At 53.0% G+C, this 17348-nt stretch overlaps 1 protein-coding gene across 1 annotated transcript; it reads left to right on the top strand.

Moving 5' to 3' along the window:
- The first annotated feature begins 1030 nt into the window (after positions 1 to 1030).
- Positions 1031 to 16633, top strand: PCSK4 (proprotein convertase subtilisin/kexin type 4). Its single transcript, XM_026655052.1, has 15 exons — positions 1031 to 1198; positions 4573 to 4677; positions 5568 to 5663; positions 6120 to 6248; positions 7898 to 7974; positions 8763 to 8851; positions 10108 to 10280; positions 10875 to 11087; positions 11366 to 11466; positions 12053 to 12156; positions 12328 to 12445; positions 13025 to 13204; positions 13919 to 14043; positions 14848 to 14967; positions 16047 to 16633. Exons 1-15 carry the CDS (start codon positions 1031 to 1033, stop codon positions 16631 to 16633), a joined length of 2385 nt encoding a protein of 794 aa, XP_026510837.1.
- Positions 16634 to 17348: the final 715 nt, after the last annotated feature.

The raw sequence follows: 17348 nt of genomic DNA, 5'->3' as shown, positions 1-17348 counted from the left end.
AGGAGAGGGCTGGAGGAGAGAATGGAGGGCGCAGGGGAGGAGAGGGGGGAGGGCAGGAGAGAAGAGGGCAGGGGGATGGAGGGGTGGGGCAGGGTCGGGGTCCTCGTGGGGGGCACAGGCCACACGTGGGATGCCAGGAGGGCTCAGGAGAGCAGAGGGGAGGCCCCAGCCGCATATACAGAACTAGAGGAGGGTGAGACCCAGACTGAGCAGCTGCAGCTTCCTGCAAATAAGGATCATCCCTAGCAAACCAGCTCCCCGGCTGCTCCTCTGGCTCGGGAAGCGAGCCTGTGGCATTCTCTGGACAGGGGCTGCCTGCCTGGGAGAGCAGGGCAGGTGGGAGCCAAGGTAGCAGGCGGGGGGGAAGAGCCTGACAAAGGGGATGGGGTGCACACAGTGATTGCAATGGTAAGATCCTGGGGGCAGGGACGGTCTTGTAGTTCTGTATTTATACAGCGCCTAGCGCAGTGCAGTCCCGGGTCATTACCCGAGCTCCCTAGGCGCTGTCTTGATGCAAAGCAATAATAATAATAAAATATATTTACAAAAATATTTATTACAAAAAGAAAGCCCCCCCCCCCCTCCAACTCTTTGTCCTCTTCTTTCAATCACAGACGATGCTCCAGCCCGGCAAACATCATCATAGGAAGCAGAAAACACACACTCGCGCGAGGCTTTTAAAAAAAAACTACAACTCCCATAAGGCTTCGCAGCCAATGAACCACCGCCTCTCCTCGCAAAGCCCATTGGGAGTTGTAGTTTGTTGGGAGGCGAGGTTGCCGTGCCCGGCTCCCTGAGCTTGCGGTTGCTATGGCGACCCCGGCTGGGCCGGGGTGTGAACACGTGGCGTGGGGAAGCCCGAGGAACCCTTCCCGGGCCCGGGAGAGAGGCAAAATCGAGGCCCCGGCTCCAGGCATAGCGCTAGGCCGCAGATCCGGGGCGGGGGGCGGTATTTAAGGGCCCCTTGGCGGGGGTGGCCCCGCGTTTCCCCCTGGGCAGGGGAGACCGGATCCGCGTTCTGGGCGGAGCCATGTCGGGGGCGGCTGCCTGGCTCCGGCTCTTGCTGCTGCTGGCCGGCGCCTCCTGCTGCTTGGGCGGGCTCAGCATCTACCTGAGCAGCTGGGCGGTGAGGGTGCCGGCGGGGGCCCGGGAGGCCGAGCGCCTGGCCCGCAAGCACGGGCTGCTCTGCCTGGGGCAGGTGAGGGGCGGGGCAGGGGGGCAGCTGGGGAGGGGGGCAGCTGGGGGGGCAGAAGAGGGTCAATCTGCAAATGCCACCCCTAGCCCCAGCAACCTGCTCGTAGAGCAGCGGGTGGCACCTTCTCCCCCTGCCCCAAACCCTGCTTTTCCTGGGGCTCCTGCCCCACTGAACACCCCCCTTCCCATGAGTGGCTTGCTCCCAAACTCTTCCCTTCTCCTTCCCAACACCCCTCCAGTCCTTCCCCATGGATTCAGTCCATTTCCTGTCCCAAACCCCCTTTCCAAGAAATGGGGGGGAGGTTTCTAAGAGGGGGGCTGGGGGAGTGAAGCATACCCTCCTCCCTCTAAAGACACCCCAACATTTTGTTCCCCAGCTGGAAAAGCTCCTGTTGAGAGCCAGGGGGCCAGGTCACTCCTCCACCTGATTGTCTGCAGTGGGAGCTGATGAAAGGCTGACCTGCTGCAGAAGTTCACGCTTCTGATGGTGACCTCACATGGCCTGGATGACTATTCCGGAAGTGAAACTACTACACTGTACCTAGGACTAAGTAGGAGGCTTCCGGGCCAGCCCTGCATCGGTGCCATCTGATGTTGCAATCTTTGTCTCCTGCCAACCTTGCCTCTTATTTATCCATTTTCCTCCCCTCACACTCCCTCTTCTCTGCCATATCTGTGTCTGAGACGCTTTTATCGGGCTCTATTTTTATTTTTAGATGGTGACATTCTAGCATCATTACCAATTCCTCCTCATGCGGCAGCTCAAGCTAAAAGCATACACGATGCATAGGGCATTGACAACAGATGCAAATGAATCTTTAAAGAGAGGACCTATTATACAGCAAGGTTGTATAGAATACCACAGGTGTCCAGCCCGTTAGCTGCACTAACGCTGCCACCAGGGGATTAGTAATGGATGGCAATTTAAGCGAAAAAAATTTGGTGCAGACCAGGTCTCTCTCGTTATAGTTGGGCCCATAATTAAGTTTTGGTAAAAAAAGATTTTACCAAAAAATCCCAGATTAATTAAAACATTTCCATTACATTTTTAATAATGTAATAGTAATACTAGAAGGGAACACTTGCTTTTCCAAACCCTGCAGTCCATGGCTCTGGTCAGCATTCCCTGGTCTCTCTGGATGCATTCTCTGCACCTTTTTAGTTATATTTATTTAGTGTTTTAAAACCTAGACGCCCCAGTTGAGATTTGGGGCCCTGTTGTGCTAGGTTCTGTCCAAACGTCTAGTAAAAGACCGCTACTGTCCTGAAAAGCTTACAGTCTAAATAGACCAGACTAATAAAGGGTGGGAGGAAGGCAGAGGAAGTGACTTGCCCAAAGTCATGCACCAGGTTAGTGGCCGAGCTGGGAATAGAACCCAGGGGTCCTGACTCTCAGTCTGGTGCTCTATCCACTAGATCATACTGCCTCCCTAGTTTACACTACCTTACCGAACACAAAGCCAGCCTGCCAGTGGACACCCTTATCTGAAAGAGAGCTTTATCGCCTTTTAGTTCTAAATGGCTGACAGCCATCATCCTGCCATGTATCCCCGTAAATCAATGAGAGATCAAATTCACCACCTCTGCCTATACAACCAGTTTTAGGCCTCGAGAACTCCACTGGAGCAGCTGTTTGGTTACAAACGACCTCCCCATCCCACCTTTTAATCTGATCTTCTGTTATACCAAAACAAGCCCCCAACTGACTTTCCACCTTGATTTTTTTCAGATATTGACCTACCCATCTTCCATGGTGCTTGCTTTGATCATACAATGGCTTGCCCTCTTCATAAAATTCTGGGCAGGAGGAATGCTGGTGCTTCCTACAGCCAGGTGTCCCACTAATTCAATGTCACCTCCTTCAGACTTCGTTCCAAAATCCATTATCTTCTTAGCCCTTTTTCTTTGATTCCTCTCCCAGTCACTCTCTGAATATACTCTAGGATTTCTACTTGTCCTTTATTCTAGGTGCTCTACATTGCTGAGACTTCTGAAATAGTGCAACCACTGCCCACCTTCCATTCACCTTGTCTGGGTAGTTGAACATCTGTTTGCCCCTTTTCCACCCTCCGTTGTTTCCTTGGCAGTATGTTCCCTACAAGGTAATGTTTCAATCGCCAACCAACCTTTATCCAAGTGGTGCTTTGCTAAGTAACAACTACTTGTCTTTACCATTGTATAGGCCTGTTTTCAGGGTAACTCAGCCGCATGAATAACTTAGTTCTGAGCCGAAACTTGCCACAAAATGTTTTTCTCTCTTAAGCAGAGGCTCTGTGCTTGCCATTGGATATTACAAGGATTTCCTCTTTATCAGCTCCACCTCTGTGTCCTTCCCTAGCTTTCTGCTGTAGCATCCAAATGGCCTCATAGAATATTTAAAAGGCTGTGCAGATCTTTATCTTGTTTCTCTCCGTCTTTCGCTTTAAAAGATGTCATTTGCTAACCGATTGTGAAACCAGGTCTCTGGTGTGTTCAGAGCTGGGGATCTTCGGCGGATGCCTGTCCTTTGGGGAGAACAAAATTCCATTCAAACTGCCACTCACTGTGGCTTCACCTAGTGCCCCATGACTGAGAAAATGGAAACATGGAGCGACCCACCCCAGTCAGCCAGCAGTTGGCAGGTTGATCAGAAACGTTAGCTCTCCATTACTCTGAAGGGAATTCTAAAATGACAAAGGCGAATATAGAAGGGAAATCCCTATTGCAACAGGCCAGTAAAAAAAATAAAACCACCCCACACAACTCTCTGTTCTGTTTTTGTATATTAAAGTATGCCCAGAGGAAGTGCTTATAGGGGAGAAGAGATCTAGCTTGTATACTCAGAGAATGCCAGATCCTGCAGTTTATTATGCTGAAAGGCATACATGGGTAATTTTCCTGGTGGCTTCTGATTGTGGAAACAGAGAAAGAACTGACAGGAAGGGGACTGCAATGCATGACAGTTCGTTAGCAAGAGTCAGGCTAGCTGTAACCCTAATAATGCGAGATTTGTAGAAGCGAGGATTGTGTGAGGCGAGTGGGAAAGACTGTGTGAGAAGTTGTTGTGACCTTGTGTAGATAAGATGGAATGTAGACTAGAGTCTAAATAAGTGAGAAAAATAAGATATCAGGATGACCTATGTATAAACAAAATGCAGCTGTTGCTTATTATTGTCTGTAACAAAAGGTATAAATGCTTGCTGTAATTGTTTACCTGTAGAGAGACCTGCCAAGGAGAGGGGGAGACCCTGTGTCCTAGTGCACTCTCTCCTTCTATGCAATTGCTTGAGAATAAAGTATCTGATTTTGCTGCAACCAACCAAAGAGTGAGAACTATGTTTTTCTCCGACATGGTTGTCACCCGTGTCATAGCCTTGTATATAACTCTTCTTTCTGCAGATAATTGAAGGGGAACACTATTACTATTTCAAACACCGAGGCATGGCACAGGAATCCCTGAACAGACACTGGGGCTGGCATGTGCATCTGAAAAGAGAGCCCAAGGTGAACCGAGTGTAATTTGTGGTGGAAGCTCAAAAGAACTTCAGCTTGTTAGAAATTGTGTTCGTGAATTTTACGGCTAGACCGGACCATTGTGAGCATCTAGTTTGGCCTCCTACATAGCACAGGGCAGAGAATATCACTGAGTTACTCCTGCATGGAGCTCCTGACTTCTGGTTGAGACGTAGCTCAGAGCTAAGGTGGAAAGGGATTGGCCAAGCGATTGGCTTCCATAGTTATGTCTATAAATACTGCAGATCAGACACCGATTGAAGGGAGTTGCTGTGCTGTCAAACCAGCATGTGTAGCCTTGAATGCAGGGTCCCACCTACTTTGATAGCTCGTCCCTGACAGTGGCCAGTGCTTCAGAGGACGGCAGAAGAACTAATAGCACGTTATTATCCACTGTTTGTTTGGTGGAAGGGCTTTCTTCTTGAGTCCCAGCTTGTGATCAGATCTGAAGCATAAGGACCAATAGCCCTTTTATCTTGTCATGAGCGACTGCCAGTGTTGTTTTTTCCTAAAAGTAGTCTTCTAGAGGCAAACCTTGGATGCATTTGCCAAAGATCTCCTAATTAATTTGATGCCCTGTCAGTTAAAAAGTCTGTAACAGACTTTGGAACTGATTTGGTTAGGAATTGATAGAGGGCCTTTTCTGTTAGTGCTTTGCAACCACAGAGTAAAGCTTCAGGAAATGAGATCTACTTCGGGGGCTAAGGAAAACCTCCAGATGTATGGTTAAAATGGCCCTTCCACCAAGCCGGTAGAGCACGGAGGTGTAAATGGTATGGGAAATGTTCAATGGGAGGTGAAATCTGTCACTGGGAGTAGACCGGCGAAGAGGAACTTGCTGCTTTCCCTGGCATTAAGAAGGGTGACTCCTCTCCATCTAGGTCCACTGGTTTGAGCAGCAAACGCTGAAGAGGCGTACGAAAAGAACCATCGCTGTTGTGCCAACAGATCCTTGGTTCCATAAACAGTGGTACATGGTAAGAATTTATATTCTGTTACATCCTCCTGTCTGATCCTCCTCTAACTCTGCTACCGTATCCTCTTGGTTTAACGGTCCGTGAGGAAGTGCGTTCTAGCGTTTAGAGCTGCCAACGGGGTGCCAGGACTTCTGGCTTTTATTCGTCAGCTCTGATTTGCTTGAGGAAGTCATTTCACCACTGCATGCCTCATTTTCCTTAGTTGTAAAGTAGGAATAATAATGGTAATAAATCAGAACAATCTCTGTCATTGAAGGTCTCTAAGAGCAGGTTAGACAGTCACCTGTCAGGGATGGTTTAGATAATACTTAGTCCTGCCTTGAGTGCAGGAGTCTGGACTAGAAGACCTCTCAAGGTCCCTTCCAATCCTACAATTCTATGATTCGTAAAGGTGATTCATAGATCACAGGCCAGAATGGACCTTTGTGCTCAAACCTGGTCTGGCTTTTGTTTCAGAACAACGACGTCCGTCCAGACCTAAACATCCTTACGGCTTGGAGCAAGGGGTACACCGGCTTGGGCGTGGTGCTCTCCATCCTGGATGACGGACTGGAGAGAGACCACCCTGATCTGTCTGCTAACTACGTAAGATCAATCTGAAACTATCCAGGTGTCCCAATGTTGTGACCTCCACAGCTGAGTCATTTGGGATCGATCAGCTACAGCTCGTTGCTTCTTTGCAGCATATTCCCTGCAAGGAAGAGGAGAAGCTGTGAAAGAACCTTTATCCTGGTGTGGTGGGGCTCAGCCCTGGGGAGCCCAGCCTCTGGATGGCTGGATCAAAAGGCTTAGTCTCTTCAGTGAGGGAAACTTCCGAAGTTTGAAATGGCTTCTATAAAAGAAATATCCAAGACCAAAGAAACATGATGAGATGTCATTAGAGGAAGCTGCATCCCAGCACGTGTTTAGAAAACAAATGGAGAAAGGAGCAATTGAATCTCCTAAATAAGTGATCATCTATAGTGAACCTCGTACGTCCTCTAAATAGCATAGAAGTTGAGTTGACTCCTTCCTCCCAGCCATATCCTCTCCTAGAGAGGCAGCATGGGCTAATGCAGTGGCTCTCAACCTTTCCAGACAACTGTCTCCCTTTCAGGAGTCTGATTTGTCTTGCGTACCCCCAAGTTTCACCTCACTTAACGACTTGCTTATAAAATCGGATTTAAAAATACAGAAGTGTCACAGCCACACTAGTACTGACAAATTGCTTCCTTTCTCATTTTGACCATATAATTATAAAATGAATCAATTGGAATATAAATATTGTCCTTACATTTCAGTGTAGTATAAACAAATCAATGTCTGTATGAAATTTTAGTTTGTACTGGCTTTGCTAGGGCTTTTTATGTAGCCTGTTGTAAAACTAGGCAAGTATCTAGATGAGTGATGTACCCCCTGGAAGACCTCTGCCTACGTACCCCTTGAGAACCACTGGGCTAATGGACAAAGCACTGGGATGGGATTCAGGAGGCTTGACTTCTGTTCCTGGCTTTGCCACAGACCTGCTGGGTTATTTTAGCAAGTGACTTTTTACCTCCTTTTGCTTCCATTTCCCCATATTTAAAATGGGGATAATGACACAGACTTCCTTCATAAAGCATTAGGTATCCTCATGCTCTGGTTAAAACAGAGTAGCACCAGTTTAACCAAAGGTGTGATTATAAGTAGACCTTGTCAAACCAAAGACAGTTGTGTACATTGATGTAAACCTGTTTTCTATCAGTTTAATTTGCATCTAAGTTAAACTGGTGTAACTGGGTTTAAACCAGAAGAGTGGTCTACAAAGTTGCGCTGGTTTAATTAGTGCGTGTGCGTCTCGTTGAGGCAGTAACCCAGTGGACTGAGCACAGGGCTAGGAGCCAGGAATTCCTGTTCTAATCCTGGCTCTGCTACTGAATTACTTTAGGTAATCTTTGTTTTCCTATTATTAAAATAGGGATTAATAGATTATTAGGCCAGAAGCAACCACTCTGATCATCTAGTTTGCCCTCCTGTGTAACACAGGCCATCGGATTCCCCTGGATTAACCCCTGGGATATTGTTATCCGTGCCCCATAGGAGCACATGGTAACACTTGTGAAGAACACTCACCATGCGGAGTGCTCTATAGATGCTGATTATTTACCTGGTTGTTGGCTTCGTTCTAGGGGTTAAAGCGAACGTATAAGGTCCAGTGTAACAGACACGCTTTCTAAAGCAGGGTCTTCTCACCTTCGTGTTTCCTCTTGCTTTAGGATCCCCTTGCGAGTTATGACTTCAACAGTAACGATGCCGACCCACAGCCTCGTTACAACGTCTGGGATGAGAATCGGTGAGTTCCTGCAGCAAATGGGGGTTGTGCTGCTTGGGGTGTCCAGATCTAAATCCCCTGCCCTGGGGATTTTGTGTCTCTGGTGGTAGAGCTAATCTCCAGGGTTGTCCTTCGGATGCGTCATGAGATTCACTATTAGGATGCATTGAGGTGAAGAAGGTGGAAGCGAATTCTGTCCCTGAACAATGAAGGACTAGGGTTACAAAGCATGCGTGTTCCTCTGGGGGGACATTCAGGCACTTGGATTGGAGTCAGAGGGATCTGCCTCAGGATTGCACCTACCTAGGCAGTGACACTAAGCAGCGTCTCCGCTGTAGTGAAGATGTTACGATAGCGGTATTGGTCTGGCAGGCTCACCAGTGCGTGTATGCAGGGCGCAATGTACCCCGGAGTGTCCAGTACCTTGAATCCCCAGCTGACTCAAATAGGAGGATCCTAACCTTGTGTCTGGCCCCTCCTCCTCTCACGGTGACCAGATGTAATGCTCTGGGACATCAGGCAGGCTGGGTGGTTTCAGTGGTTCTCTCTCATCCCACCTGCCAGCACTTACTGCACCACTTCCCACGACTTGCATGTGACTGAGTCGTGCCCAAATGGAAAGCGACCCCCAAGGTGACTTAAGGAGGGACCATCCCTGCTCCAATGGAACATTCCAGGGAGAGGAACAGCTGCTAGTCAGCATTAGCATGCGCTGTCCCTCATGGCAAGGCAGAGCATATGGGGGAATCTGGCTGTTTGGCTGGCAGATATGGCTGTGGTGACCCTTGCTCCCTGCCTCCGTCCCTCAGGCACGGGACACGCTGCGCAGGAGAGGTGGCAGCTGCAGCCAACAACAGACTCTGTGGAGTTGGCGTCGCCTACAATGCAAAAATTGGAGGTAAGCAACCTGCTTCCTTGGCGTGATACTTCCCAGATACCATGGTAAGGGAGGGCCCGAGCTTGCCCAGACCTCTGGGGGAGTGCATGGCCCCAGAACAGGGACTTGGCTGTACAGCAGAAGGGCAGTTCTGGCCTCTCAAACCAAACTCTTGGTTAAAACCGGCTGCAACTATCCTAAGAGGCAGCACGGTCTAGTGGATTGAGCACAGGGCACAAGGGCAGGAGCTCCGGAGCTCTTAACCGAGCTTCGCTGATTACGTACTGCATGGGCTTGGACGATCCGTTAGGACCCGATTGATTTTTTTTATTTTGCAGCAGGAGCAAGTAGTTACAAATCCATTTGAAGCCAATTGGAATTGCAGGTGCTCAGCATCTCTGAACATCTGGTCCCTTAACCTCTGTGTGTCCGTCTGTAGAATAGCGAAAACCCCACCCCTGCCTCACCACGCTGCTATGGCTACGGAGATTGACCGGTTAATGCCTGGGCATTGCGCTGAACATATGCAAAGTGCTCAAGGTTAGGCTGACCTGGCTGAAGCTGGAGCCTTGCGTGACACTAGAGGGAGCTCTTGGTTAGCTGCTGCAAACGGATTAGAAGAGCTGTTGGCTACATTATGATTAGGGCCCTACCAAATTCACAGGCCATTTTGGTCAATTTCACGGTCATAGGATTTTAAAAATTGTAAATTTGCATGATTTCAGCTATTGAAATCTGAAATTTCACTGTGTTGTAATTTTAGGGGTCCTGACCCAAAAAGGAGTTGGGTGGGGGGGGTCACACGGTTATTGTAGGGGGGGTTGTGGTACTGCTACCTTTACTTCTGCGCTGCTGCTGGCGGCAGCACTTCCTTCAGAGCTGGGTGCTCGGCCAGCAGCCGCCACTCTCCAGCTGCCCAGCTCTGAAGGGAGCGCAGAAGTAAGGGTGGCAATACAGTAACCCCCCCTAAAATAACCTGTGACACCCCCCCCCGCAAGTCCCTTTAGTGTCAAGTCCCCTAATTTGAGAAACGCTGGTCTCCCCTGTGAAATCTATATAGTACAGGGACCAGATTTCACAGTCTGTGACGCGTTTTTCATGGCTGTGAATTTGGTAGGGCCCTGGTTATGAGACTAACATGGAGGCTTGCATGCTAACGTCAGCAACTGGAGACGCCTGCCTGACCTGGAGTGGGAGAGGGCTCATGGGCCTGTTAAGGGCAGTGCTGGCTCGTTGAGACCTCTGACCTAGCCGCCCTCTCTTCCCTGGCCCCACAGGTGTGAGGATGCTCGATGGTCCCATCACAGACATCGTGGAGGCTCAATCCTTGAGTTTCCGCCCCCAACACATCCACATCTACAGCGCGAGCTGGGGCCCAGAGGATGATGGTAAAACTGTGGATGGACCTGGGCTCCTGGCCCTGGAAGCTTTCTACAAGGGGATAGCGAATGTAAGCGCGGGCTCTGGGGCTTCGTTCCTTTGCTGGCTCGTTGCCTCTGGCAGTCGAGGGGGTTTGTGGCTTCTGAAGGGGGGGGGGATAACGTGGGCTGGAGAGCACAGAACTGGGCGCTCTGCTGCACTAGCCCCCCAGCAGGGCAGCTCTCGGCCAAGCACCTGGGGCCAGTTCAGGGAGGAATTCTGCTCCCCATGCACGACACGGTGCTGGGTACTTTTTTGCCCTCCACTGACACGTCAGAGCCAGCCTGCTGCTAAAGGCTAAGGTAGCTGGAGCCTTGGTTTGATCCAGTACGAACAAATGTTGGGTATAATTTTACATGGGACTAGCCCCGCCCTTCCTATTTACTCCCATCCCCCTCCGAAATAGCACCCTGTACGCATGCTGTCAGCTTAACTACAGTCTATTGTGTTTCCATGGAAACTAGGTCAGCTGTAGCCAGGCCCCAGGAATACCCCCACTTTGAACAGACAGGGGAGCCGGGAGGAGCCCTGTGGCACGTTAGCACCATATTAACGCCACTGCAACAGGGACTCTGTCCCCACCCCGCAGTGTAACACTGGTCCCTGCTTGCCTCCCTTCCCACAGGGGCGCGGCGGCCTGGGTTCTCTCTTCGTCTGGGCCTCTGGCAACGGCGGCATCCACTCGGACAACTGTAACTGCGATGGGTACACCAACAGCATCTACACCCTGTCGGTGGGCAGCGCGACCGAGAGCGGCCGGGTGCCCTGGTACAGCGAGGCCTGCGCCTCCACCCTCACCACCACCTACAGCAGCGGCATCAAGAGCGAGAAGCAGATTGTGAGTCCCCCTCCCCACCCCTTCCTCTCTCCCCTAGGTTAAGGCTGCACTCGAGGGCCCACCGCAGCGGGGCCCCAGCCAAGAGGCGGCTCAGTGGTGACCCCTTCTGGCCAACTGCGGAGCAGAGTGATGGCTCGAGAGTTCTGCCCTGAATTTCACTGCTGCTCCTTTACCAGCAAAGGCCACTCAGACCCAGCAGATGATTCAGCACAGAATGTGTCTATGCATCTCTCTGAGAAGCCAATCCCACGGCTTCCTCACCTCCCCTCTCTCCCCAGGTGACAACTGACCTGCGGCACCGCTGCACCGACAAGCACACGGGCACCTCGGCCTCTGCCCCCCTGGCTGCCGGGATGATCGCGCTCGCTCTGGAGGCCAAGTAGGTAGAACACGGGTTCACACTGCACTCCTACCTCCTAAGGCTGTCCCTGCCTCGGCAACGCAGCCGCTACCCCCAGGGAATCTGCTAGGGCCTCTTTCCAGAGTCACTTAGAATGTCTGTAGGGATTACGGTCAAAATATGTCCCCATCACCCCGACAAAAGCAAACACGGTAAATAAATAGCTCACGATGACCTGGGTTGCCCAGTCTCCTCTCCAGGGATACAGTTCAGGGAACCAACGCTAGCGCCCCCTCCCAGCTGTTCAGCTGCCTGCGGGAAACCAGTTGGTGGGTCTCCATCCAGTCCACATGGCTGGGTGTCCAACCCACCACCTGCCCTAACTGGCCCCCTTGTTGGCAGAGAAACCAAGGACTGAATGAGCCACAGATGATCCGCTATTAACCCTGTAATGCGGCCTCTCCAAAGCACTGGCAACCAAGCTGGGACTGTCTGGAGAAAGCTTGCCCATGGTCTACCCGCTGTGTGGATGAGCAGAAGCCACCTGCCCCCTCTCACCAGCCCCAGAGTCACCTCAGCCTTTTGATGCAGGAGACCTCTTTCCCAACGTCCTCCTTGTCTCTAGCCCAACACTGACCTGGCGCGACATGCAGCATCTCGTGGTGAGAGCCTCCAAACCAGCCCACCTGCAGGCAGAAGACTGGGCCCTGAACGGAGTCGGACGCAAAGGTGAGGCTGCGCGTTAGATCTTCACTCAGTGCAAATTGCTACCGGGATCCTAGTTACTTCTGCCAGGGTATTTAAAAGAACAAGAGGCAGCAATAAGCTCCCATGAGTCGCGGCTTGGCAGTCCGGTGTTGGGGCTCGATCCTACCCTGGGCTGGTGTCTCTGTTTTTCAGTAAGCCACCATTACGGCTATGGACTCCTAGATGCTGGCGATCTGGTGGACCTGGCCAAGAAGTGGACTACGACCAGGCCCCAGAGGAAGTGTTCAGTCAAGGTTGTCTACGCGCCCCTGTAAGAGAAGCAATCCCGTTGGAATCTGACCCCTCGTGTTGCGCCTTGCGGGGGAAATCCTGGTAGAAAAGCCTTTCCGTGCACAAAGCAGGAGCTGGGAACCACTTCCCGAGGACATTTTCGCAGGGAAATGAGACCTTGGGATGGAGACCAGGTTCCCGAGTATGGGCTGGATACTTACAAACACCACAGCACTTCAGGAGCTCCTGCAGTTGCAGTTCGGTGTGGATGTTAAAGCGGGTGGCAGCAAAGATTAGTGACTGCCTGTCCCTCATATTCATGGGGGCAAGAGCTGGGTCACTGGGGGGTCCTCCCCCAGAAAAATAATAACCCTGCCCGCAAAGAGTGATCCCTATCCTCTGCTTGGACCCTATGAACTTCTATCCCAAAGCTCTGCTCTGCTTTAGCTCCAGTTTGCTGGACACACCTGACCTGATGCTGTTCCTTTGTGGTTTCATTAAAAAATATCCACTGAAGCAAGAGGCTTTAGTAGCAGACTCCCCCATACCTGGTCTCATTGGGTTTCTGGGCCCCAAGCTGGGGCAGACGCCTTCACCTCCTCTTCTTGTCTCCTGGCAGGGAGATAGGCTCAAAACTCACAGTGAGCAAAAAAATCTCCACCTGCATCGGGAGGACCAGGCATATCCGCTCCCTAGAGCACGTCCAGGTCCGCATCTCTCTAAGCTACAGCAGGAGAGGGGATCTGGCCATCTCTCTGACCAGCCCAATGGGAACCAAGTCCACCCTGGTGGCCATCAGGTAAGGTGTGGACCGAACACTTCCTGCTGGTACTTCCACGGGGGGAAGGGGCAGCCTGTAGTGATCAAATGGGAATTTCATGGCTATAGAAACTTAAAACCTGAATCTCAGGGAGTGTGATTGCTCCAAAACGAGCTGTGGCACTGGGATAGGAGTTCTCAACTTGCAGGTCACGACCCTGCAGAGGGTCACAAACAGGTGTCAGGGTTACAACCACCCTGCCCTTCCCATATTGCCAAAGGCGAGTGTGCGGGGGGGGGACGGACGACGGGGGTCCCTGCTAGATGAGGGGTAGGTCGTGTCTCTATATGGAACCACTGCGCTGGGGATATCAGAACTGCCGCACTGGAATGGATCCATGGATTATCTGGTGTAGTATCCAGTCTCCAACAGTGGCCAATGCTGACTTCTTGAGGGGAAGCCACAACCTCCACAATGCACTAGATTACAGGGGCACAGGTTCCTTCCTGACCCAGAAGACAGTTACCCCATCAGGGCTGTGAGGTGAAGGCTGCTTCGAGAAGTCTTCCTGCTAGAAAGGCAAATGGTTAAGGCAGGCCAGTTCTCTCGGGCTCTGGTACGTTTGATGCTGCCATTGTAAGAACCCAGATACTTGTCCAACGCTCACCTCTGGGTTTCTGAAGTGCATCCCATGACCTTCTAGTGTCCAAAGTCTGAAGGGTTTGTGCATTTCCCTTCCCCCGCCCCCGCTAGGCCATACGACACCAGCAACCAGGGCTACAGGGATTGGTCCTTCATGTCCACGCACTTCTGGGACGAGGACCCACAAGGCACCTGGACGCTCTTCCTAGAGAACAAGGGTGATGCTTACAACACAGGTGAGCGCCCCCGTCATGCAGGAGACCTGCAAGAGCCCCGTAGCTATCGCTACAGTTGCTTTTCCTCTGGTTAGCTGAGGGTGAGCAGAGTTCAGGACATCCCAGGCTGCTGAACGGCTCGGCGAGGGGGGATGTGCCTAAAGAACTGGAAGGATGATCCCCTGTAGGCCAGCAGAAGAGTTCTAGGCAGCAAGGTCTCTTCCCGGGTTAGTTGTTACTTACGTCGCCGGCTCCCAGTGGGAGCGCACTGTTCCCAAAGGCGGCGGTGTCTCCCAGGTGGCCGTTCACAGCTCTTCCCCTGAACGCTTGTGCAAGGGGAAGCTGAGCCAGAGTTAATCCCTTGTGCCCCAGGAACCAGTGGTGCCCCTGAGCCCGGTTATGTTTCCTCCCCTGTGCACCCCTCCTTTGCTGTCCTGTTTATCCCATCCTTCTCCTGCACCGCTCATGTACACAGGGCCTGGGCTAAATTCTCTCTTCTGATGGGGATTCTGGAGCTAGTGAGGTTGCACCTGCTTAGGATCCTTGAAAGCTCCCTTGCCGGGGCACTCACGACCTTTAGCACTGGGATGGGATGGAGCAGGCTCCGGCTGTGCATCGCCATGGCGTTCGTTCACTCACCCGTCCAACACCCAGTGGTCCCAGCGCTCCTCCATAGCGCCGTGCTGTGCCTGGGGTTAACCCTTCGGGGCCAGAGATCCGTGAAGTGCCCGGGCGGGTGTCTTGTAGGGAACTCGTGGCATTTGGGATCGTGGGCTCCCCAGCATCGAGTCTGAAGCGCCTCCTCTCTTGACCCCCCTCTCCCAGGGTTCCTCACCAGCGTCGTCCTGCAGCTCTACGGAACGGACGAGGCCATGACGGCCAGGCAGATAGCAGCCTCCGTTGTGAGCGAGTGTGTTAGGCGGGACTCCGAGGGAGCGTGCGAGGGTGAGTTGTCCTGGCAGCAATAGACTCATTAGCACAGGGCCCCAATGGGGCTCTGCTGTAGTCCTCAGGCAAAGTCAAGAGTTATCCACAGCCACGTGGCCGGCTCTCCCTGACACCCACCCACCCACCCCCGGAGCCGACAGGGCTCTGCCAGGACAGCCGGCCACCCAGGAGTCCCCTCAGCTCACCTCAGAGGAGACCATTTGCCTGGTGAGCTGGGGGGGGAGGTACGTCCATGCAGCAGCCCTGAGGATGCTTTTGTGTTCCCTCTCCTGGCTGGACCTTCCAAGAATCCAGTCAGTGGCACTCCTCAGCGAGCCAGGGGGTCCCTGAGTGACAGACCCCCCCCCCTCCTTTCAGGGGTGCTGGGCCCTGGCCATACTGGCATCTCCTGCTGGCCCCAGGAATGAGTTGGGGAAGCCTGCTTCATGTCAGCCTGGTGTCCTTCCCCCTCCTTCAATCGGGCATTACCGTGGGGCACAGTTGCCTTGGCCAGAGGGGCTGCTAAGCCATTCGACTTGGGTTCAGCAAACCGGGCTGGCCTGGAGCTGAATCAGTCTCTGGCTTTCAACCCCGCAGCCAGAAACGCTCTGCTTCTTATCAGCGTGCCTGTCTCTCCTTAAGCCCGAGGGGATATCCGTGCTGTGTGCAGCAGGTTGGAACTAGAAACCACTTAGATTCCTGGGAGTCACAGGTTTGAATCCAGGCAGGGCCAATTTAACCCTTTGTCCTGCAGAGAGCAGTCACTGGCGTTCCACACCTGGAGGGCTTTCTTGGAGGAGACCTTAAACACCAAGGCCCAGATCCTCCAAGGTATCTAGGTTCCCAACTGCCACTGAAATAGCTTTGTGGATCTGGCCCAGGCTTCCCTGCTGCGTGTGGGCACTGGCCATGCCAGGGCACCTCAGTAAGATGGGCTGCAAGCTCCAACTAAGTCCCTTCGTGCCCCACAGCTGTGCAGGCGGCTCTGTGCTGGCTGTTACCTGCCCACCCTAGAGCTGGCTGCATTTCAGCCCGTGTTGCAGTACATAGCCTGAGGTGCCCTGGTCTCATGCTAACTCTTGCTCCTCTCCTCGCAGAATGCAGCAGCACCTTCTATGCGTTCCAGCACCTCTGCCTGTCCTACTGCCCTCCCCGCTATTACAACCGATCCAGGAGGTCTCCCAGCCTGGACAGGAGCCCACGCCCTGTCCAGGTCTGTGCCACCTGCCACCCGTCCTGCTACACCTGCCGGGGGGACACCGCCAACAACTGCACCGCCTGCCCCCCCTTCTGCACCTTCCATGAACTCTCCCACTCCTGCTCCCCGCCGGCATACCCCTCCCTCTTTCCCAGCAAGCCTGCAGCGGCGCAGCACCAGCAGCACCTCGTCTTCATCATCCTGGCGATCCTGCTGGGCGGGGGCCCTCTCCTCGTGGGCGTCCTCTGCATCACCTGCCAGGGGGTGTCCCTCGCCGCCTCCTGGAGGCAGCGGAGGGGGCTCTGCACTCTGCCCCCAGCTGCTGGCCTGGAAGGGGGAAATCAGCCTGGGACCAGCAGGAGAGAGGCTGGGTGCTTAAATGAGCCAGGGCAGCTGCAGGCTCTGGGGCCACCAGCGGAGGGCAGCGCTGGCCACATAGCCCAGACTCTGCCTGCAGGCCATGCTGCTTCCAGACTTAGAACCTGAGACCGCCCCCCTCCCTGTGAAATAAATCTGCTATTGTCAGTCAGAGCTGGCCCCTTCTCTCTTGCTGCAAACCCCTACTGGCTACCATGATCACTGCATTGGCTGCTGTTCTGTCCCACATCCCTGAGCCTCAGGGGTCAGAGAGTCAGGTGGGGGGCTCCGTGCTCCTTTGCGCTTGTCCCTGGCCGTGGCTCCTGGGGGCTACTGCACTGGCCACAGGGTCGGCCTAGGGCTGCAGCATTGCTAAGCGTGCAGAGTGTCACCTTCCCCGCCCACTGGGGAGGGAGAGTGAAAACTGATGAGTGGGGAGAGGATTTTCCATCCAGTCACCTGCCCCTCTTCTCGCCGGAGGAGGGTGTTTGACGCCTCACATGCCGTGAGCCGATGCAGCTTTGCAGGTGGGAGTGGGGGAATATTAAGCTGGTAGCTGTACTGCTTGGCGTACACAGCCCCGTGGATCTCGCTAGGTAACAAAGGACCAAGCCTTGGTCTCTTCAGCCCAGAGCATCAGAGGCCTTTAGGAACCTGATGCCCATTGAAAGCAATCACAGCTTGGTGCCTAAGGCTGTTTTGTGAGGCTCTGGGCCTGCACTCCTGCAACCAGCTCCCCCTATCGCTTTGTGCTGCCGAAATCCCCCAATGGCGCCGATCCCCCTTCCAGTAAGAGACGCGGCAGGGCCTGAAGAGGTAGAAACAATGTTTTATTTTGTTCAGA

Source organism: Terrapene carolina, unplaced genomic scaffold, assembly GCF_002925995.2.
Source record: "Terrapene carolina triunguis isolate 2854851 unplaced genomic scaffold, T_m_triunguis-2.0 Scaffold194, whole genome shotgun sequence".
In the NCBI taxonomy this organism is placed as follows: domain Eukaryota; kingdom Metazoa; phylum Chordata; order Testudines; family Emydidae; genus Terrapene; species Terrapene triunguis.
This window is presented reverse-complemented; position numbering and strand designations above follow the sequence as displayed.